The sequence below is a fragment of the Oncorhynchus kisutch genome, unplaced genomic scaffold (genome assembly GCF_002021735.2).
Source record: "Oncorhynchus kisutch isolate 150728-3 unplaced genomic scaffold, Okis_V2 Okis02a-Okis13b_hom, whole genome shotgun sequence".
Lineage (NCBI taxonomy): Eukaryota > Metazoa > Chordata > Actinopteri > Salmoniformes > Salmonidae > Oncorhynchus > Oncorhynchus kisutch.
The window spans coordinates 4,985,099-5,009,671 of NW_022261979.1; the positions used below are offsets into that span (position 1 = coordinate 4,985,099).

Genomic DNA, 24,573 nt, shown 5'->3' on the forward strand with positions numbered 1-24,573 from the left:
TACTTTTGACCAGTGCACAAAAGTAGTGCACTACATAGTGGATACGGTGCTGCCCTATGGGAGCAGTCCTATGTGCCCTGGTCAAAAGTAGTGCACTATATAGGGAATCAGGGCCCATTTTAGATGCACCCTTGATCTCAAGGGACAGGAGTGAGGCCGTAGACTTAGAACTGGGTTAAGTGCACCACAGTGGACCACTAACCCCTCTTTAACCCATCAAGTAAACTGGTGAGTCAAGACCAGAGAAAACAACCTGCTTTCTACAACAAAAACACTCTGTCTGACAAATCTATGGAGCTAGAGAGGCAGGGTGAGATGAAGGGGAGGAGGAGGAGGACGGAGGAGGAGGAGGGAGGAGGACAGAGGAGGAGGGAGAAGGACGGAGGAGGAGGGAGGAGGACAGAGGAGGGAGGAGGACGGAGGAGGAGGACGGAGGACGGAGGAGGAGGGATGGAGGAAGAGGAGGGATGGAGGAAGAGGAGGGTCGGAGGAGGAGGAGGGAGGAGCAGGAGGACGGAGGAGGGAGGAGCAGGAGGGAGGAGGAGGACGGAGGAGGAGGGAGGGAGGAGGAGGGAAGAGCAGGAGGGAGGAGGACGGAGGAGGAAGGAGGGAGGAGGACAGAGGAGGACAGAGGAGGAGGAGGGAGGAGAAGGGAGGAGGAGGGAGGGAGGAGGAGGAGGGAGGAGAAGGGAGGAGGAGGGAGGAGGGAGGAGGACGGAGGAGGAGGAGGGAGGAGAAGGGAGGAGGAGGGAGGGAGCAGGAGGAGGGAGGACGAGGAGGGAGGACGAGGAGGACGGGAGGGAGGGAGGATGGAGGAGGAGGAGGGAGGAGAAGGGAGGAGGAGGGAGGGAGCAGGAGAAGGGAGGACGAGGAGGGAGGACGAGGAGGACGGGAGGGAGGGAGGGAGGATGGAGGAGGAGGAGGGAGGAGAAGGGAGGAGGAGGGAGGAGGACGGAGGAGGAGGAGGGAGGAGAAGGGAGAAGGAGGGAGGGAGGGAGGGAGGGAGGGAGGGAGGGAGGGAGGGAGGGAGGGAGGGAGGGAGGGAGGGAGGGAGGGAGGGAGGGAGGGAGGGAGGGAGGGAGGGAGGGAGGGAGGGAGGGAGGGAGGGAGGGAGGGACTGTAATGGCAGGTCTGCTAGTATACACCTGGTCTATATTCACTCTTTAATCTGAGGAGGAAGAAGAGGAAGGGACAGAAATGAAAGGCCAAGTCACTGATCCCTCATGTCAGACACACCACCCGGGGGCGGGAAAACATTCACCACAAATGAATCACAGACAGACAGACAGACAATTGAACGTAACCACGGCGATGTGATGTGATGCACAATGATGGGCTTCTAGAATGCAGAGTCTACGGTTGCAAAATTCTGGTGCCTTTCACAATATTTGAAGATTTATTTGAAGATTAGCACAATCAACAGGCAATAAGCAGGACATCTGGAATCCTCTAACTGGTCTTTCTGGAAAACATTTAGGGAATTTGGGAAAAGTTGCACTAATTTTGCAGTCGTACCAAATAAGGTATTAGAGACATCAAGGACAGGGTTAATGACAGGGCTGTATGGTGACCTGGCTGTTCCCATTACACCATGACAGTCCCCCTTCAGATAAAAGGTATTTACCAAGGAGTTGAGATTCACTGTAATTAAATACTCTGGATTACAGTGACACACTGTAACACCAGCTGTGTTCAAAGGCCAAGTACCACACAGACACACATTGACAACAGGACAGAAGAACCCAGAGGCTGAACCATCTCCTCCTCGCCTTAAAACACCAGGAGCTGATGACTTGCCAAGTATGATCCTGAAACGCTACTCAACACACTGGTGCAGAACTTGAGCAGGTTAAGAAATGCCTTATTATAACTGGAACCATATTAAGACAATGTATTGACATTCTATTACAACAAGACAACTGTTTTCTGATACACAATGTTCTGTACCGATGAACTTCTGTCATTACATTCTCTTCATCTTATACATCTTCTTAGCTGTTGTGTTCCTACCTAACAAGGCATTTTGGTTTGGAACTTTTACGAAAAATAAATAAATAAGAATGACATTTGTGCGTGGAGTTAGGTAAAGGCTTTCTGGGCAGCAGCTAGACTAGCGGTTAAGAGCGTTGAGCCACTGAAAGCTTGTTGGTTTGAATCGCACAGCTGACTAGAGGAAAAATCTGCCGATGTGCCCATGAGCAAGGCATTTAACCCTAATTGCTCTTGTAAATCACTCTGGATAAGAACGTCTGCTAAATGACTAACATGTAAAATGGCACAAGAAGATCCATGGTCAATGATCATTACTAAAACAAGGCACTTTATAATTAAGAGCAGCTAATTGGGCTGTTTTTCAAGAAGTTGTAACACACACACACACCCGCCCTCATTTCCTGTACGACATAGAGGCTGGCATCAAGGGACTCATCAGGGGACATGCTCCTCCTCTGAACATTATCCTGTCCTATATCTCTGACTGAAACTCAATGCACATCTGGAGAGAGAGAGAGAGGAGAGAGAGGAGAGAGAGAGAGAGAGAGAGGGCGAGGCCTTTCCTGTTTCCATTGGGGCTAATTATACACCTCTGAAAAGGATGGACTAGTCTATATCTCAGGAAGAACTGCTACAGACAGACAGTGCGAGATCACTACAGCATAACACCACGACAAAAACATAGAATTTTATTTGTCACATGCGCCGAATACAACAGGTGTAGGTAGACCTTACCGTGAAATGCTTACTTACAAGCCCTTAACCAACAATGCAGTTCAAGAAAGAGTTAAGAAAATATTTACTAAATAAACTTAAGTAAAAACAAATGTAAAAAAATAACACAATAAGAATAACGAGGCGATATGTAGAGGGTACCGGTACCGAGTCAATGTGGAGGCTATATGTAGAGGGTACCGGTACCGAGTCAATGTGGAGGCTATATGTAGAGGGTACCGGTACAGAGTCAATGTGGAGGCTATATGTAGAGGGTACTGGTACCGAGTCAATGTGGAGGCTATATGTAGAGGGTACTGGTACCGAGTCAATGTGGAGGCTATATGTAGAGGGTACTGGTACCGAGTCAATGTGGAGGCTATATGTAGTGGGTACCGGTACCGAGTCAATGTGGAGGCTATATGTAGTGGGTACCGGTACCGAGTCAATGTGGAGGCTATATGTAGTGGGTACCGGTACAGAGTCAATGTGGAGGCTATATGTAGAGGGTACCGGTACCGAGTCAATGTGGAGGCTATATGTAGTGGGTACCGGTACCGAGTCAATGTGGAGGCTATATGTAGTGGGTACCGGTACAGAGTCAATGTGGAGGCTATATGTAGTGGGTACCGGTACCGAGTCAATGTGGAGGCTATATGTAGAGGGTACCGGTACAGAGTCAATGTGGAGGCTATATGTAGAGGGTACCGGTACCGAGTCAATGTGGAGGCTATATGTAGAGGGTACCGGTACAGAGTCAATGTGGAGGCTATATGTAGAGGGTACCGGTACAGAGTCAATGTGGAGGCTATATGTAGAGGGTACCAGTATTTATGCTGCAGTAGTTTATGTGTCGGGGGGCTGGGGTCAGTTTGTTATATCTGGAGTACTTCTCCTGTCCTATTCGGTGTCCTGTGTGAATCTAAGTGTGCGTTCTCTAATTCTCTCCTTCTCTCTTTCTTTCTCTCTCTCGGAGGACCTGAGCCCTAGGACCATGCCCCAGGACTACCTGACATGATGACTCCTTGCTGTCCCCAGTCCACCTGGCCATGCTGCTGTTCCAGTTTCAACTGACCTGAGCCCTAGGACCATGCCCCAGGACTACCTGACATGATGACTCCTTGCTGTCCCCAGTCTACCTGGCCATGCTGCTGCTCCAGTTTCAACTTCCACCTGACTGTGCTGCTGCTCTAGTTTCAACTGTTCTGCCTTATTATTATTCGACCATGCTGGTCATTTATGAACATTGAACATCTTGACCATGTTCTGTTATAATCTCCACCCGGCACAGCCAGAAGAGGACTGGCCACCCCACATAGCCTGGTTCCTCTCTAGGTTTCTTCCTAGGTATTGGCCTTTCTAGGGAGTTTTTCCTAGCCACTGTGCTTCTCCACCTGCATTGCTTGCTGTTTGGGGTTTTAGGCTGGGTTTCTGTACAGCACTTTGAGATATCAGCTGATGTACGAAGGGCTATATAAATAAATTTGATTTGATTTGATTTGATATATGTAGAGGGTACCGGTACCGAGTCAATGTGGAGGCTATATGTAGAGGGTACCGGTACAGAGTCAATGTGGAGGCTATATGTAGAGGGTACCGGTACAGAGTCAATGTGGAGGCTATATGTAGAGGGTACCGGTACCGAGTCAATGTGGAGGCTATATGTAGAGGGTACCGGTACAGAGTCAATGTGGAGGCTATATGTAGAGGGTACTGGTACAGAGTCAATGTGGAGGCTATATGTAGAGGGTACCGGTACCGAGTCAATGTGGAGGCTATATGTAGAGGGTACCGGTACAGAGTCAATGTGGAGGCTATATGTAGAGGGTACCGGTACCGAGTCAATGTGGAGGCTATATGTAGAGGGTACCGGTACCGAGTCAATGTGGAGGCTATATGTAGAGGGTACCGGTACCGAGTCAATGTGGAGGCTATATGTAGAGGGTACCGGTACAGAGTCAATGTGGAGGCTATATGTAGAGGGTACCGGTACAGAGTCAATGTGGAGGCTATATGTAGAGGGTACCGGTACCGAGTCAATGTGGAGGCTATATGTAGTGGGTACCGGTACCGAGTCAATGTGGAGGCTATATGTAGAGGGTACCGGTACCGAGTCAATGTGGAGGCTATATGTAGAGGGTACCGGTACCGAGTCAATGTGGAGGCTATATGTAGAGGGTACCGGTACAGAGTCAATGTGGAGGCTATATGTAGTGGGTACCGGTACCGAGTCAATGTGGAGGCTATATGTAGAGGGTACCGGTACCGAGTCAATGTGGAGGCTATATGTAGAGGGTACCGGTACAGAGTCAATGTGGAGGCTATATGTAGTGGGTACCGGTACCGAGTCAATTTGGAGGCTATATGTAGTGGGTACCGGTACCGAGTCAATGTGGAGGCTATATGTAGAGGGTACCGGTACAGAGTCAATGTGGAGGCTATATGTAGAGGGTACCGGTACAGAGTCAATGTGGAGGCTATATGTAGAGGGTACCGGTACCGAGTCAATGTGGAGGCTATATGTAGTGGGTACCGGTACCGAGTCAATGTGGAGGCTATATGTAGAGGGTACCGGTACCGAGTCAATGTGGAGGCTATATGTAGAGGGTACCGGTACCGAGTCAATGTGGAGGCTATATGTAGAGGGTACCGGTACCGAGTCAATGTGGAGGCTATATGTAGAGGGTACCGGTACGAGTCAATGTGGAGGCTATATGTAGAGGGTACCGGTACAGAGTCAATGTGGAGGCTATATGTAGTGGGTACCGGTACAGAGTCAATGTGGAGGCTATATGTAGTGGGTACCGGTACCGAGTCAATGTGGAGGCTATATGTAGGGGGGTACCGGTACAGAGTCAATGTGGAGGCTATATGTAGAGGGTACCGGTACCGAGTCAATGTGGAGGCTATATGTAGAGGGTACCGGTACAGAGTCAATGTGGAGGCTATATGTAGAGGGTACCGGTACCGAGTCAATGTGGAGGCTATATGTAGAGGGTACCGGTACCGAGTCAATGTGGAGGCTATATGTAGAGGGTACCGGTACCGAGTCAATGTGGAGGCTATATGTAGTGGGTACCGGTACCGAGTCAATGTGGAGGCTATATGTAGAGGGTACCGGTTACCGAGTCAATGTGGAGGCTATATGTAGTGGGGTACCGGTACCGAGTCAATGTGGAGGCTATATGTAGTGGGTACCGGTACCGAGTCAATGTGGAGGCTATATGTAGTGTGGGTACCGGTACCGAGTCAATGTGGAGGCTATATGTAGTGGGTACCGGTACCGAGTCAATGTGGAGGCTATATGTAGTGGGTACCGGTACAGAGTCAATGTGGAGGCTATATGTAGAGGGTACCGGTACCGAGTCAATGTGGAGGCTATATGTAGTGGGTACCGGTACAGAGTCAATGTGGAGGCTATATGTAGAGGGTACCGGTACCGAGTGAATGTGGAGGCTATATGTAGAGGGTACCGGTACCGAGTCAATGTGGAGGCTATATGTAGAGGGTACCGGTACCGAGTCAATGTGGAGGCTATATGTAGTGGGTACCGGTACCGAGTCAATGTGGAGGCTATATGTAGAGGGTACCGGTACCGAGTCAATGTGGAGGCTATATGTAGAGGGTACCGGTACCGAGTCAATGTGGAGGCTATATGTAGAGGGTACCGGTACCGAGTCAATGTGGAGGCTATATGTAGAGGGTACCGGTACAGAGTCAATGTGGAGGCTATATGTAGTGGGTACCGGTACCGAGTCAATGTGGAGGCTATATGTAGAGGGGTACCGGTACCGAGTCAATGTGGAGGCTATATGTAGAGGGTACCGGTACCGAGTCAATGTGGAGGCTATATGTAGAGGGTACCGGTACCGAGTCAATGTGGAGGCTATATGTAGAGGGTACCGGTACAGAGTCAATGTGGAGGCTATATGTAGAGGGTACCGGTACCGAGTCAATGTGGAGGCTATATGTAGTGGGTACCGGTACCGAGTCAATGTGGAGGCTATATGTAGTGGGTACCGGTACCGAGTCAATGTGGAGGCTATATGTAGAGGGTACCGGTACCGAGTCAATGTGGAGGCTATATGTAGAGGGTACCGGTACAGAGTCAATGTGGAGGCTATATGTAGAGGGTACCGGTACCGAGTCAATGTGGAGGCTATATGTAGAGGGTACCGGTACCGAGTCAATGTGGAGGCTATATGTAGAGGGTACCGGTACCGAGTCAATGTGGAGGCTATATGTAGAGGGTACCGGTACCGAGTCAATGTGGAGGCTATATGTAGAGGGTACCGGTACCGAGTCAATGTGGAGGCTATATGTAGAGGGTACGGTACCGAGTCAATGTGGAGGCTATATGTAGTGGGTACCGGTACCGAGTCAATGTGGAGGCTATATGTAGTGGGTACCGGTACCGAGTCAATGTGGAGGCTATATGTAGGGGTACCGGTATCGAGTCAATGTGGAGGCTATATGTAGAGGGTACCGGTACCGAGTCAATGTGGAGGCTATATGTAGTGGGTACCGGTACCGAGTCAATGTGGAGGCTATATGTAGAGGGTACCGGTACCGAGTCAATGTGGAGGCTATATGTAGAGGGTACCGGTACCGAGTCAATGTGGAGGCTATATGTAGTGGGTACCGGTACCGAGTCAATGTGGAGGCTATATGTAGAGGGTACCGGTACCGAGTCAATGTGGAGGCTATATGTAGAGGGTACCGGTACCGAGTCAATGTGGAGGCTATATGTAGAGGGTACCGGTACCGAGTCAATGTGGAGGCTATATGTAGTGGGGTACCGGTACCGAGTCAATGTGGAGGCTATATGTAGAGGGTACCGGTACCGAGTCAATGTGGAGGCTATATGTAGAGGGTACCGGTACCGAGTCAATGTGGAGGCTATATGTAGAGGGTACCGGTACCGAGTCAATGTGGATGCTATATGTAGTGGGGTACCGGTACCGAGTCAATGTGGAGGCTATATGTAGAGGGTACCGGTACCGAGTCAATGTGGAGGCTATATGTAGTGGGTACCGGTACCGAGTCAATGTGGAGGCTATATGTAGAGGGTACCGGTACCGAGTCAATGTGGAGGCTATATGTAGAGGTACCGGTACCGAGTCAATGTGGAGGCTATATGTAGAGGGTACCGGTACCGAGTCAATGTGGAGGCTATATGTAGAGGGTACCGGTACAGAGTCAATGTGGAGGCTATATGTAGAGGGTACCGGTACCAGAGTCAATGTGGAGGCTATATGTAGAGGGTACCGGTACCGAGTCAATGTGGAGGCTATATGTAGAGGGTACCGGTACCGAGTCAATGTGGAGGCTATATGTAGAGGGTACCGGTACCGAGTCAATGTGGAGGCTATATGTAGAGGGTACCGGTACCGAGTCAATGTGGAGGCTATATGTAGAGGGTACCGGTACCGAGTCAATGTGGAGGCTATATGTAGAGGGTACCGGTACCGAGTCAATGTGGAGGCTATATGTAGAGGGTACCGGTACCGAGTCAATGTGGAGGCTATATGTAGAGGGTACCGGTACCGAGTCAATGTGGAGGCTATATGTAGTGGGTACCGGTACCGAGTCAATGTGGAGGCTATATGTAGAGGGTACCGGTACCGAGTCAATGTGGAGGCTATATGTAGTGGGTACCGGTACCGAGTCAATGTGGAGGCTATATGTAGAGGGTACCGGTACCGAGTCAATGTGCGGAGGTACAGGTTAGTTGAGCTAATTTGTACATGTAGGTAGGGGTAAAGTGACTATGCATAGATAATAAGCAGTGAGTACATGTAGGTAACATGTAGGTATTACAGACATGGTCAGGGAGAGGTTGAAAATGTCAGTGAAGACACTTACCTGTTGGTTTGCTCATGCTTTCAGTACACGTCCTGGTAATCCATCCGGCCTGTGGCTTTGGGAACATTGACATGTTTAAAGGTCTTGCTCGCATCGATGACGGAGAGTGTGTTCACACAGTAGTCCGGAACAGCTGGTGCTCTCATGCATGCTTCAGTGTTGCTTGCCTCAAAGTGAGCATAAAAGGCATTTAGCTTGTCTGGTAGGCTTGCGTCACTTGGCAGCTCGTGGCTAGGTTTCCCTTTGTATTCTGTAAATAGTTTTCAAGTCCTGCCACATCTGACAAGCGTCAGAGCCGGTGTAGTAGGATTCAACTTTAGTCCTGTATTGATGCTTTGCCTGCTTGATGGTTCGTCTGAGAGCTTAGCGGGATTTCTTATAAGCGTTTGGATTAGTGTCCCGCTCCTTGAAAGCGGCAACTCTAGACTTGAGCTCGGTACGGATGTTGCCTGTAATCCATCGACGTCATCTGACCACTTCCATATTGAGCGAGTCACTAGTACTCCCTGCTTTAGTTTCTGCTTGTAAGCAGGAATCAGGATAGAATTATGGTCAGATTTGCCAATAGGAGGACAAGGGAGAGTTTTGTATTTTTTAAAATTTTATTTACCTTTATTTTACTAGGCAAGTCAGTTAAGAACAAATTCTTGTTTTCAATGACAGCCTAGGAACAGTGGATTAACTGCATGTTCAAGGGCAGAACGACAGATTTTGTACCTTGTCAGCTTGGGGATTTGAACTTGCAACCTTTCGGTTACTAGTCCAACACTCTAACCACTAGGCTACACTACCACTGTATAACTCTGTGTGTGGAGTAAAAGTGGTCTGGAGTTTTTTTCCTCTGGTTGCACATGTGACATGCAGGTAGATTTTTAGGTCAAATGGATTTAAGTTTGCCTGCATAAAGTTACCCGGCCACTAGGAGCGCTGTTTCTGGATGAGCATTTTCATGTTTGCTTATGGCCTTATACAGCTCGTTGAGTGCGGTCTTGGTGCCAGCATCGGTTTGTGGTGGTAAATAGACGGCTACGAATAATATAGATGAAAACTCTCTTGGTAGATAGTGGGGTCTACAGCTTATCATGAGGTATTCTACCTCAGGCGAGCATTATCTCGATGCTTCTTTAATATTAGACATTGCGCACCAGCAGTTATTGACACACATTCCCGCCCCTCATCTTACCAGATGTAGCTGCTCTGTCCTGCCCATGCACGGAAAACCCAGCCAGCTCTACAGTATCCATGTCATCGTTCAGCCACGTCTCGGTGAAACATAAGATATTACAGTTTTAATTGTAGATGGTCCAGTTTATTTTCCAATGATCACACGTTGGCCAATAACACGGAGGGTAGTGGTGGTCTACCTACTCGCCGGCTAATTCTCACCAGGCACCCCGCCTTCCTCCCCCTTTTCTCTGTCTTTTCTTCACACTGATGACAGGGATTTGGGCCTGGTCTTGACAAAGCAGTATATCCTTCGCGTCGAAATCGTTAAAGAAAAAAATCTTCATCCAGTTCGAGGTGAGTAATCGCTATTCTGATGTCCAGAAGCTCTTTTCAGTCAAAAGAGACAGTAGCAGCAACATTATGTACAAAATACAGTAGCATCAGGAAGACTTCAAGTCTATCACACAACCAAACTCAGAGACTATACAGTAACATCAGGAAGACTTCAAGTCTATCACACAACCAAACTCAGAGACTATACAGTAACATCAGGAAGACTTCAAGTCTATCACACAACCAAACTCAGAGACTATACAGTAACATCAGGAAGACTTCAAGTCTATCACACAACCAAACTCAGAGACTATACAGTAACATCAGGAAGACTTCAAGTCTATCACACAACCAAACTCAGAGACTATACAGTAACATCAGGAAGACTTCAAGTCTATCACACAACCAAACTCAGAGACTATACAGTAACATCAGGAAGACTTCAAGTCTATCACACAACCAAACTCAGAGACTATACAGTAACATCAGGAAGACTTCAAGTCTATCACACAACCAAACTCAGAGACTATACAGTAACATCAGGAAGACTTCAAGTCTATCACACAACCAAACTCAGAGACTATACAGTAACATCAGGAAGACTTCAAGTCTATCACACAACCAAACTCAGAGACTATACAGTAACATCAGGAAGACTTCAAGTCTATCACACAACCAAACTCAGAGACTATACAGTAACATCAGGAAGACTTCAAGTCTATCACACAACCAAACTCAGAGACTATACAGTAACATCAGGAAGACTTCAAGTCTATCACACAACCAAACTCAGAGACTATACAGTAACATCAGGAAGACTTCAAGTCTATCACACAACCAAACTCAGAGACTATACAGTAACATCAGGAAGACTTCAAGTCTATCACACAACCAAACTCAGAGACTATACAGTAACATCAGGAAGACTTCAAGTCTATCACACAACCAAACTCAGAGACTATACAGTAACATCAGGAAGACTTCAAGTCTATCACACAACCAAACTCAGAGACTATACAGTAACATCAGGAAGACTTCAAGTCTATCACACAACCAAACTCAGAGACTATACAGTAACATCAGGAAGACTTCAAGTCTATCACACAACCAAACTCAGAGACTATACAGTAACATCAGGAAGACTTCAAGTCTATCACACAACCAAACTCAGAGACTATACAGTAACATCAGGAAGACTTCAAGTCTATCACACAACCAAACTCAGAGACTATACAGTAACATCAGGAAGACGTCAAGTCTATCACACAACCAAACTCAGAGACTTCAGATTTTGGGGAAAGTCTGATTTTCAAAAGAATCCATTTTGTCACTACTTGACCATGGCTCAAATTGTCTGACAGCTGAGTGTGTTGCCACATGAATAATTCATTCAGTTTTGAGCTTGAAGAGCGACTGTTCCTCTTCTAAACAAGGTTGTTTGTGAGGGTAGACTTTATCAGTATAATGACTCCTTCCTGTTTGTAGACAGATTCCTGGAATGATCTGTGTTTTCAAAGCTTTTGAGTCTGGATCAAATGTCTCTTCTAACCAGAGAGAGATGCATTCCTGCTAAACAACATGAGATCCGTGAGTGTCCCTACGGAATGGGATAACACAACTACTGATGGCAGAAGAGAAAACACCCTTCTCAGCCTGAACCTAACGGGCCGGTTTCGGCCTTAACGTGCTGTGTCTGTACACCTTTTTAACCTGCTACATGTCACTCTCAACCACAGCAGCTACAGACACTAGTCGTGCTAGGCTTCCAACATTAGCTGGGCCAGAGAAATGTGTGGCCATGATGAAACCTATTTTTCTGATGATTGAAATGTATCACGTTACAATACGAATAGGCTGCAGTGCACTGAGGAGAATGACGATCCACAAGACCAGTATCAGAACCATCCCATAATAGACTGCAGTGCACTGAGGAGAATGACGATCCACAAGACCAGTATCAGAACCATCCCATAATAGACTGCAGTGCACTGAGGAGAATGACGATCCACAAGACCAGTATCAGAACCATCCCATAATAGACTGCAGTGCACTGAGGAAGATGGCGATCCACAAGACCAGTATCAGAACCATCCCATAATAGACTGCAGTGCACTGAGGAAGATGGCGATCCACAAGACCAGTATCAGAACCATCCCATATTCCAATGTCAATGCCGATACATCCTAACAAAACACACCTCTGACTGCCCTGCTAATGTGCGTTGCTGGACATATGGAAAGTAGACCCGTAACTGATCCCAATGTTTTCCTGAATCAAACATCCACTCAAAACACATGGGACTTTTGATCAGATATTCAAATGGATGTTTGGTAAAAAATCTAGTTATTTATTTTATGGTTAAACATTCAAGGCTCCCTTTGTTATTTCATGGAAATATATATATGCTTGATTGCATTTAATGAAATGAATGCCTCGTATGCTGTGTAATGACATGGATGCCTCGTATGCTGTGTAATGACATGGATGCCTCGTATGCTGTGTAATGACATGGATGCCTCGTATGCTGTGTAATGACATGGATACCTCGTATGCTGTGTAATGACATGGATGCCTCGTATGCTGTGTAATGACATGGATGCCTCGTATGCTGTGTAATGACATGGATGCCTCGTATGCTGTGTAATGACATGAATGCCTCGTATGCTGTGTAATGACATGGATGCCTCGTATGCTGTGTAATGACATGAATACCTCGTATGCTGTGTAATGACATGAATGCCTCGTATGCTGTGTAATGACATGTATGCCTCGTATGCTGTGTAATGACATGAACGCCTCGTATGCTGTGTAATGACATGAATGCCTCGTATGCTGTGTAATGACATGAATACCTCGTATGCTGTGTAATGACATGAATGCCTCGTATGCTGTGTAATGACATGGATACCTTGTATGCTGTGTAATGACATGGATGCCTCGTATGCTGTGTAATGACATGAATGCCTCGTATGCTGTGTAATGACATGGATACCTCGTATGCTGTGTAATGACATGAATGCCTCGTATGCTGTGTAATGACATGGATACCTCGTATGCTGTGTAATGACATGGATACCTCGTATGCTGTGTAATGACATGAACGCCTCGTATGCTGTGTAATGACATGGATACCTCGTATGCTGTTGTAATGACATGAATGCCTCGTATGCTGTGTAATGACATGAATGCCTCGTATGCTGTGTAATGACATGGATACCTCGTATGCTGTGTAATGACATGAATGCCTCGTATGCTGTGTAATGACATGAATGCCTCGTATGCTGTGTAATGACATGAATGCCTCGTATGCTGTGTAATGACATGAATGCCTCGTATGCTGTGTAATGACATGGATACCTCGTATGCTGTGTAATGACATGAATGCCTCGTATGCTGTGTAATGACATGAATGCCTCGTATGCTGTGTAATGACATGAATGCCTCGTATGCTGTGTAATGACATGAATGCCTCGTATGCTGTGTAATGACATGAATGCCTCGTATGCTGTGTAATGACATGAATGCCTCGTATGCTGTGTAATGACATGGATACCTCGTATGCTGTGTAATGACATGAATACCTCGTATGCTGTGTAATGACATGGATGCCTCGTATGCTGTGTAATGACATGGATACCTCGTATGCTGTGTAATGACATGGATACCTCGTATGCTGTGAAATGACATGAATGACTCGTATGCTGTGTAATGACATGAACGCCTCGTATGCTGTGTAATGACATGAATGCCTCGTATGCTGTGTAATGACATGAATGCCTCGTATGCTGTGTAATGACATGAACGCCTCGTATGCTGTGTAATGACATGGATACCTCGTATGCTGTGTAATGACATGAATGCCTCGTATGCTGTGTAATGACATGAATACCTCGTATGCTGTGTAATGACATGAATACCTCGTATGCTGTGTAATGACATGGATACCTCGTATGCTGTGTAATGACATGAATGCCTCGTATGCTGTGTAATGACATGAATACCTCGTATGCTGTGTAATGACATGAATACCTCGTATGCTGTGTAATGACATGAATACCTCATATGCTGTGTAATGACATGAATACCTCGTATGCTGTGTAATGACATGAATGCCTCGTATGCTGTGTAATGACATGGATACCTCGTATGCTGTGTAATGACATGGATACCTCGTATGCTGTGTAATGACATGAATGCCTCGTATGCTGTGTAATGACATGAATACCTCGTATGCTGTGTAATGACATGAATACCTCGTATGCTGTGTAATGACATGAATGCCTCGTATGCTGTGTAATGACATGGATGCCTCGTATGCTGTGTAATTACATAATACCTTGTATGCTGTGTAATGACATGGATACCTCGTATGCTGTGTAATTACATAATACCTTGTATGCTGTGTAATGACATGAATGCCTCGTTATGCTGTGTAATGACATGGATACCTCGTATGCTGTGTAATTACATAATACCTTGTATGCTGTGTAATGACATGGATACCTCGTATGCTGTGTAATGACATGGATACCTCGTATGCTGTGTAATTACATAATACCTTGTATGCTGTGTAATGACATGAATGCCTCGTTATGCTGTGTAATGACATGGATACCTCGTATGCTGTGTAATTACATAATACCTTGTATGCTGTGTAATGACATGAACGCCTCGTATGCTGTGTAATGACATGAATACCTCGTATGCTGTGTAATGACATGAATGCCTCGTATGCTGTGTAATGACATGAATGCCTCGTATGCTGTGTAATGACATGGATACCTCGTATGCTGTGTAATGACATGGATACCTCGTATGCTGTGTAATGACATGAATGCCTCGTATGCTGTGTAATGACATGAATACCTCGTATGCTGTGTAATGACATGGATACCTCGTATGCTGTGTAATTACATAATACCTTGTATGCTGTGTAATGACATGAATACCTCGTATGCTGTGTAATGACATGGATACCTCGTATGCTGTGTAATTACATAATACCTTGTATGCTGTGTAATGACATGAATACCTCGTATGCTGTGTAATGACATGAATGCCTCGTATGCTGTGTAATGACATGAATGCCTTGTATGCTGTGTAATGACATGAATGCCTCGTATGCTGTGTAATGACATGAATGCTTCGTATGCTGTGTAATGACATGGATACCTCGTATACTGTGTAATGACATGAATGCCTCGTATGCTGTGTAATGACATGAATGCTTCGTATGCTGTGTAATGACATGGATACCTCGTATACTGTGTAATGACATGAATGCCTCGTATGCTGTGTAATGACATGGATACCTCGTATGCTGTGTAATGACATGAATACCTCGTATGCTGTGTAATGACATGAATGCCTCGTATGCTGTGTATGACATGAATGCCTCGTATGCTGTGTAATGACATGAATGCCTCGTATGCTGTGTAATGACATGGATACCTCGTATGCTGTGTAATGACATGAATGCCTCGTATGCTGTGTAATGACATGAATGCCTCGTATGCTGTGTAATGACATGAATGCCTCGTATGCTGTGTAATGACATGAATGCCTCGTATGCTGTGTAATGACATGGATACCTCGTATGCTGTGTAATGACATGAATACCTCGTATGCTGTGTAATGACATGAATGCCTCGTATGCTGTGTAATGACATGAACGCCTTGTATTTTTATTTTTATTTTACCTTTATTTAACTAGGCAAGTCAGTTAAGAACAATTTCTTATTTTCAATGACGGCCTAGGAACAGTGGGTTAACTGCCTGTTCAGGGGCAGAACGACAGATTTGTACCTTGTCAGCTCGGGGATTCGAACTTGCAACCTTTCGGTTACTAGTCCAACGCTCTAACCACTAGGCTACGCTGCCGCCCCGTATGCTGTGTAATGACATGGATACCTCGTATGCTGTGTATGACATAAATGATGAATTTATTGTATTGAAGAAGGCTAAGTCAGGTTAAGACAGATAAAACAGGATGTGATGTCACAGCTCCATGGTGGATACAGTAGATTATATGCATTCATGCATGCATTCAGGCTACATTATGGCATGCATTCAGGCTACATTATGGCATGCATCCAGGCTACATTATGGCATGCATTCAGGCTACATTATGGCGTGCATTCAGGCTACATTATGGCATGCATTCAGGCTACATTATGGCATGCATTCAGGCTACATTATGGCATGCATTCAGGCTACATTATGGCATGCATTCAGGCTACATTATGGCATGCTAAATGTTTCTGATCAGTGATAAATGAGTTACCACTTCCACCTGCCCGGCCAGAGATCAAATAACCAAATATACAGACAGAGATTCAGAGAAACAACATGTTGATTATCAGACAAGACACAGGCTTTAGGTAGGGAGTAGGACAGGTTACTGGGAGAGTGAAGAGCTACATTAGGTAGGGAGTAGGACAGGTTACTGGGAGAGTGAAGAGCTACATAAGGTAGGGAGTAGGACAGGTTACTGGGAGAGTGAAGAGCTACATAAGGTAGGCAGTAGGACAGGCTACTAGGAGATCAGCTCAGGGTTGTCCCAACTTGTTCAAATGTTTAGATCATTATAATACCACTAATAATAATAGTTAAAGCAGTGTTCCTTATCAGTCCAGTATGTACCTGGTTTAATAAAGGTGAAATAACATTTTTTAAGTTGTCGTCATTCAGTTGATCTTAACTAAGGTGAGTTGCTCACCGGGCTTGGGGTCGAACCGGGCCTGAGCTAGGGCTTCAGTTCACCAGACAGAAACAGGAAGAGAGAGACAGAGAACAGACAGAAACAGAAAGAGAGAGAAAGAGAACAGACAGAAACAGGATGAGAGAGACAGAGAACAGACAGAAACAGGAAGAGAGAGACAGAGAACAGACAGAAACAGGAAGAGAGAGACAGAGAACAGACATAAACAGGATGAGAGAGAGAGAACAGACAGAAACAGGATGAGAGAGACAGAGAACAGACACAAAGTGAAGAAGTGGGGGATATTAATAAGGAGTCTGACAGATCTGATTTGAAAGCAGCTTTCAGTCTGTCTATTAGTATGCAGGAGAGGGAAGGGGAGTGGAGAGAGAGAGAGACAGAGAGAGAGAGAGATGGAGAGAGAGAGAGAGAGAGACAGAGAGAGAGAGAGAGACAGAGAGAGAGAGAGAGAGAGAGAGAGAGAGAGAGAGAGAGAGACAGAGAGAGAGAGAGAGAGAGAGAGACAGAGAGAGAGAGAGAGAGACAGAGAGAGAGAGAGAGAGAGAGAGAGAGAGAGAGAGACAGAGAGAGAGAGAGACAGAGAGAGAGAGAGAGAGAGAGAGAGAGAGAGAGACAGAGAGAGAGAGAGAGAGAGAGAGAGAGAGAGAGAGAGAGAGAGAGAGAGAGAGAGAGAGAGAGAGAGAGAGAGAGAGAGAGAGAAAGAAGAGAGAGAGAGAGCGAGAGAAAGAAAGAAAGAGTGAGAGAGAGAGCGAGAGAGAGAGAGGGAGAGAGAGAGACAGAGAGAGAGAGAGAGAAAGCAAGAGAAAGAAAGAAAGAGTGAGAGAGAGAGCGAGAGAGAGAGAGAGAGAGAGAGGGAGAGAGAGAGAGAGAGACAGAGAGAGAGAGAGAGAAAGCGAGAGAAAGAAAGAAAGAGTGAGAGAGAGAGAGAGAGAGAAAGCGAGAGAAAGAGAGAGAGAGAGAGAGAGAGAGACAGAGAGAGAAAGCAAGAGAAAGAAAGAGAAAGAGAGAGAGAGAGAGAGAGAGAGAGAGAGAGAGAGAGAGAGAGAGAGAGAGAGAGAGAGAGAGAGAGAGAGAGAGAGAGAGAGAGAGAGAGAGCGAGAGAAAGAAAGAGAGAGAGAAAGCGAGAGAAAGAGTGTACATCGCTAGGCAACCCCACAGTGGTCTGGTCTGCATGTGGACTGTAACTGTTTGGGTGGCTCTTTGTAATCACACTAATTGTTTTAATGGCTCACAAACATTTTGGGGGAGTGGTGGTCCAAAGCACATGTTTAAATTGAATTAAAAGTTGAAAAGATTGAACCGTGTTCTGTGTGCTAAACACAGAGCAGCAGACTAGATGATTATGGTAAAGTCCCTAATAGCACCCTATTCCCTATAGGCTTCTGGTCAGAAGTAGCTCACTATATAGGGAATAGCAGGCCATTTGGGATGCAACCCTAAGACATTGAGCCCCAACACTATGACATTGAGCCCCAACCCTATGACATTGAGCCCCAACCCTATGACATTGAGCCCCAACCCTATGACATTGAGCCCCAACCCTATGACATTGAGCCCCAACCCTATGACATTGAGCCCCAACACTATGACATTGAGCCCCAACCCTATGACATTGAGCCCCAACCCTATGACATTGAGCCCCAACCCTATGACATTGAGCCCCAACCCTATGACATTGAGCCCCAAACCTATGACATTGAGCCCCAACCCTATGACATTGAGCCCCAACCCTATGACATTGAGCCCCAACCCTATGACATTGAGCCCCATCCCTAAGACATTGAGTCCCAACCCTATGACATTGAGCCCCAACCCTATGACATTGAGCTCCAACCCTATGCCATTGAGCCCCAACCCTATGCCATTGAGCCCCAACACTATGCCATTGAGCCCCAACACTATGACATTGAGCCCCAACCCTATGACATTGAGCCCCAACACTATGACATTGAGCCCCAACACTATGACATTGAGTCCCATCCTGAAATATAGACTATAGCCCGGTGGGTTTAACAGCCCTAATAAATGACTCATCAAGAGGCGGTCCAGTGAGATGTCAAAGCTGTGTCTTCTACGGTAAACAGCTGTCATAAACTATGTACATATTCACACCTGACCCAGAGAACTAGAGTTCACTTCCAAAGAGAGGAACCATCTACCTGCAGTAAGGGAACACACACACACACACACCGAACCGAATGTCCATCTGCCAGTCATCTGTAGTTCGTTGGCCGTTTGTTCGCCGCAGTGGGTTTTAGGGACCACCCGCTCGCTGTTGTGCGTCTGACTGACGTCATGTTCGTGTGATTGTACATCTGCTTGTACTCGGTTTTCCAATTATGGCACTCTGTTTTACTCTCGGCCAGCAAACGCTACCAGTGTGTCCATGCCCTTCAGATAGTACACTAGTCTATAACTCTGCAGACTTCCCTTCCATACCCTTCAGATAGTACACTAGTCTCTAACTCTGCAGACTTCCCTTCCATACCCTTCAAATAGTACACTAGTCTCTAACTCTGCACACTTCCCTTCCATACCCTTCAGATAGTACACTAGTCTCTAACTCTGCACACAATCAGACAGCAGAGCTCTAAACCCTGCCAATCAGACAGCAGAGCTCTAAACCCTGCCAATCAGACAGCAGACCTCTAAACCCTGCCAATCAGACAGCAGACCTCTAAACCCTGCCAATCAGACAGCAGAGCTCTAAACCCTGCCAATCAGACAGCAGAGCTCTAAACCCTGCTAATCAGACAGCAGAGCTCTAAACCCTGCCAATCAGACAGCAGAGCTCTAAACCCTGCTAATCAGACAGCAGAGCTCTAAACCCTGCCAATCAGACAGCAGAGGTCTAAACCCTGCTAATCAGACAGCAGAGCTCTAAACCCTGCTAATCAGACAGCAGAGCTCTAAACCCTGCCAATCAGACAGCAGACCTCTAAACCCTGCCAATCAGACAGCAGAGCTCTAAACCCTGCCAATCAGACAGCAGAGCTCTAAACCCTGCTAATCAGACAGCAGAGCTCTAAACCCTGCCAATCAGACAGCAGAGCTCTAAACCCTGCTAATCAGACAGCAGAGCTCTAAACCCTGCCAATCAGACAGCAGAGCTCTAAACCCTGCTAATCAGACAGCAGAGCTCTAAACCCTGCCAATCAGACAGCAGAGCTCTAAACCCTGCTAATCAGACAGCAGAGCTCTAAACCCTGCTAATCAGACAGCAGAGCTCTAAACCCTGCCAATCAGACAGCAGAGCTCTAAACCCTGTCAATCAGAAACCAGTGCAGCCTGCCATGGCAACTGATTATATTAGTTAAAGGGACAATACACTTCAAAAGTTTTGTATTAAGTTTTTCAGATTCTACGAATAACAATAATCTGAAATAAACATTGACTTTATTCTCTCTTCATTAGCAATAACAACTATTGTATCACATGAAGAAATAGTTAATTATTCAGTTGAGGACAAGTGATGAGGACAACAGTGGATTTGGCATCCTATGGGCCCTATAGATCAGAGGGGAATATGCTCTCGGTCTACATCCCAAATGGCACCCTATTCCCTATATAGTGCACTAATTTAGACTAGAACCCATAGGGCCTAACAGAGAATAGGGTGCCATTTGGGACACTGGGAATCACCCAGCAGGAGTCTTCTTCCCCATCCATCGCTTCACAATTCAACTCTCTGCGTCCTGTTTCGCTCACTCCGTTTCCCCAACAATATGCTGGTCAGTAAATGAAAGAGGGGAAAGTACAACTGTTGACAGCTCGTCAGGGTCTGACTCAAATGAAAGTAAAGAGACAAAATGTCTTCATTTGTTGGGAAAAGGAGTCTTAACGTGTTTCCAAATGGCACCTTATTCCATATATGGTTTTCCTATGGGTAGTGGTTAAACGTAGTGCACTAAACAGGGAGCCATTTGGGACTGACATTAGAATTAGTGAAGCATTTTCCCTCCAGATTGGACTCAGGAGCTTGGGGCTTAATGAAGTGGAAACAGGGGATGGGGAGTGTGGGGGTGGCCAGGCCAGGCCAGGCCAGGGGTAGGGTAGTAGGGTAGTAGAATGGGGCAATTGTTGTCAAGAAAGCCCTCATGTCGAGTCTGCTTTGATGTCTTCCTGCAGGGATAGAGTTCATTTCAACAGTAGCATTCAACCCCAAAGCCCAATTTTTGTTTGCAGATTACTAACAAATTGTTTGGAGAAAATTCTTACTTTCTCTGTAAAGTATGTTGTGAAATGCACTTTAAATTAATTGTAACTTGACAAGTTTGTGGACTAATTTACAACATTCATTTATTATTTATAATTGTCAGGTATGAGGCATTTTCCACAAAATGTTTTTAAATAGCTGAATTACTCGACATCCTGACCTCAGCATCCACTGATCTGTAATGTTTCCATGTCATTCATTCATTCTCTCTCTCTCTCTCTCTCTCTCTCTCTCTCTCTCTCTCTCTCTCTCTCTCTCTCTCTCTCTCTCTCTCTCTCTCTCTCTCTCTCTCTCTCTCTCTCTCTCTCTCTCTCTCTCTCTCTCTCTCTCTCTCATGACAATATCAATATTCACGTAAGATTCCTCCTCTCTTTCCCAGTGCGTCTAGAGTCCTCCTCTCTTTCCCAGTGCCTCTATAATAGCAGACAAGCTCCCACTGATCCATTGTGTCGCAAAGCCTTTCTCATGCATGTCTTGAATGAAAGCCAGCGTATCGACGGGCTAAGGATAATCACGTTTAGAAAGGCTTAGCGTCTCTAAACGAAGCTGCGCTGTGTTTCTGCCTCTTGTCTCAAACACTATTATTGTTTTACTGTGGAGAAAAACATCAGGAGTCTCAAATGAGATGTTCGGGAATGTGGATAGGCTATGTGAGAGCATGCAACTCAGAACAAAACGTTTAGAGCAATGCAAAACTATGTTGCCGATATAGCGGCCAACAAACATGGGTTTGGGGTGATTTAAATCGGTGTTGTTAAAATGGAAAGTTTGACAACTGCACTTTGAACACAAATTAAAAACATCGTTTTTTTTTTATAAATCAAATGTACCTGTTTGAATGTCAAGCGGATCGACGCGTCGCTTACCTTTTTGGTTTAGTTCTCACAGGTGCACAGACGCTTCCTGTCCCTCCCGCGACACACCCGAGGTCATCAAATGTCCATCTTCACTGACCGTTGTCCAACTCTTGCTCGATGGAATGAACCGAACACGTTTCAAAGTTGTGAATTAAATCGTAGTTACAAGAAGTTGTAACTTCGCTGTAAAGAAGGGACGTGGCAGAATTGTAGGTGCATTATTCTCAGCCTACAGCGTAGGATTCTTGGGATGGAAATTGCCAGTTGTCAGTGTTGGAGGAGGTTCTCTCAACAGCACAAAGTGGATATTTGCATTTAGCCAACCCTCCCCTCGCCTTTCATCGCTACCATTGTTTGTCACAGCCCGGGTTCTTATTTGGCTCCCACACAAATCCGTGATGGCCAGAGCTCAAAGAGTGTAGCGCACCCGGGAGTTGTGCTACCCTGTAATTACAATGTCGTATATGTCGTGCTATGAAACACAACATTAGTTTACTACAGACCGTTCATCTATGCGCTAATCTAATCTCTGAATCATTTAAGAAGACAATACACCTACAAAGGCGGGAATTCCAAATAGGGTGCCAATATTGACAAGGGAAATATTGACACCCCAGGGTTCTGGGGTAAGACAGCTCATGAAACATGTATAAATTGTATGAGGCATTTATAAGTTATATTTTTCAAGAACCAATGGCTATATATAATTAATTTAAACAATCTAAAAATGTATGTATAAAAAAAAATCCCAGATTGCTCATACAAAAAATTGTTAACTCCTTATCGGTCATAACACTTTCAAAACTCGCAGAGATCTACAGTATTTGCAGCGCGTAAGGCACTTAATGTGGTGCATAATTTGACTAGAAAGCTAGAAAGCCCTCCTAAATAAAATGGTGTCACTAGTTTTGCTATCTGCCCTTGTACGCATCGGATATATATAGATTATACATTCGATTTGTAACATGTTTTTCATTGACAAACAATCACGATGCAGACAGTTCCAGAATGCAGACAGTTCCAGAATGCACCATCCCTCCTGACAGCAACAGGTGTCCTCTAGTGGTGGCCTTGTCCGTTCCCTGGACATTGTATTCTGCTGTCTCTAACCACACTGTGGCAGCAGAGCACCATTCTTTGACGCATGGTACAAACAACCATGAAGCATTCTGGGACATAACAGGGCTAGGAAACGTAACAATATCAATATACAGTATATATAATGTTTATTAAAATACATCAACGACAAAAGACATATATGCATCATTATAATTCATGATGAAATAACATGCATGTAAACACAGTATTATTACAGTAACATGTGTATACATATATAGATGTGAATGCTTACATAGCTAGATATTTCTTGCATTAAAACTGTCAGTGGTGATTTGATATTGTTCCTCTGGTTCTGGAACCCCAACAGCAGGGTTCCGGTTCCAATGAGGAAGTAGTAGAGAGAACAGCTAAGGAGCAGCACCTAACACCTGAGATACACCGTTGGGAGGAAAGCTCTCGTACACACAAGACACACGGAGAGGCAGTGTCCCAAATGTCATGCTATTCCCGAAATAGTGCACTACTTTAGACTAGAGTCCTATGAGCCCTGGTCAAAGGTTGTATACTATAAAATGGAATAGTGTGTCATTTGGGACGAAGGAGACAGTACCTAGCTTCTGGGGACAAGAAAATCTATGGGTCAACACCAAGGAGGAAATGATGTCACTTTTGATGACCTCTGACCTCTGTCCACATAGAGCTGTACTGTATCTGTTCTCCCTTTGTGAAGGTCCACGCGTAGAGAGGAGTAGCTTGGTCCAGCAGGACGTTTAACCTCATTGGATTCAGATTCAGAACTGTGTCATAGAAAACGTCTTACAAAACAGCACCACCGTGTCTTCAGCAACCCTTTACAATGGAATAACCACAGCAGTCAAGTCAGCCACACTCCAGTTTCCATCAGTGTGTCTGATCCCAGGATATCTCAGGGAAACTGTCTGGCTCTGGCAGCCTGCCTGGCACTAAATGGAGGAGGGTTCAGATCCTGGGCTGTCTGAATGGCACCTTGTTATATAGTGCACTACATTTGGCAAACGTCTACAGTGTTAGAGTTAGGGCTAACCAATAGGGCTCTGGTCAAAAGTGGTGCACTATATAGGGAATAGGGTGCCATCTCAGATTGGGCAGCCTCAGGACAGAAGCGGAGACATTCCCATTGGTGGAGGAGGTTGAGTCCTTCTTCAGACAGATGTATGTGATCAGTCGGTCCTTTAAAGGTCTCTCAGTCTCTGACTGTTACTGGCATCCTATTGGGTCATGTCTGGTGGTGGTGGTGGTAGTGGTGGTGATGGTGGTGTTCGTGGTGGTGACGGTGCTCGTGACGCTGCACCAGAGGCAACACAAAGGACCCAGGGCTGCCGGGCAGCCCAGAACCCTGCTCCCTCTCCTTCTCCCTCTCCAGACAAGGAGGAGGGGGAGCCTGATGCTGATGCTGGGGATTGGAGTGAGGTGACAGGGGCGTTTTGGACGGGGACAGGCCCTGACCCTCCCTGGCTTTGGCCCGGAGCCGTTTGCTGTGGCTGTGCTGCAGAGGGTGCTGATGGTGGCTGGAGGAGGGGAGGTGATACACATCCTGACCTCCGTGACCCCCAGATGAGGAGTTCCCTGCATGCAGCAGGGTCTGGAGAGGAGGAGGCTGAGGAGGGTAA

General features: G+C 46.0%; 1 protein-coding gene across 1 annotated transcript in view; it reads right to left on the bottom strand.

The window, feature by feature from the left end:
- Nucleotides 1-23,074: 23,074 nt before the first annotated feature.
- The window catches only part of LOC109886329 (protein naked cuticle homolog 2-like), a 15,952-nt gene continuing 14,453 nt past the window's right edge, over nt 23,075-24,573 (bottom strand). Inside the window, exon 7 of the mRNA XM_031812062.1 lies at nt 23,075-24,573. This exon is cut by the window's right edge and continues 274 nt beyond it. Coding sequence (XP_031667922.1) covers nt 24,180-24,573 — 394 coding nt within the window. The 3' untranslated portion in view covers nt 23,075-24,179.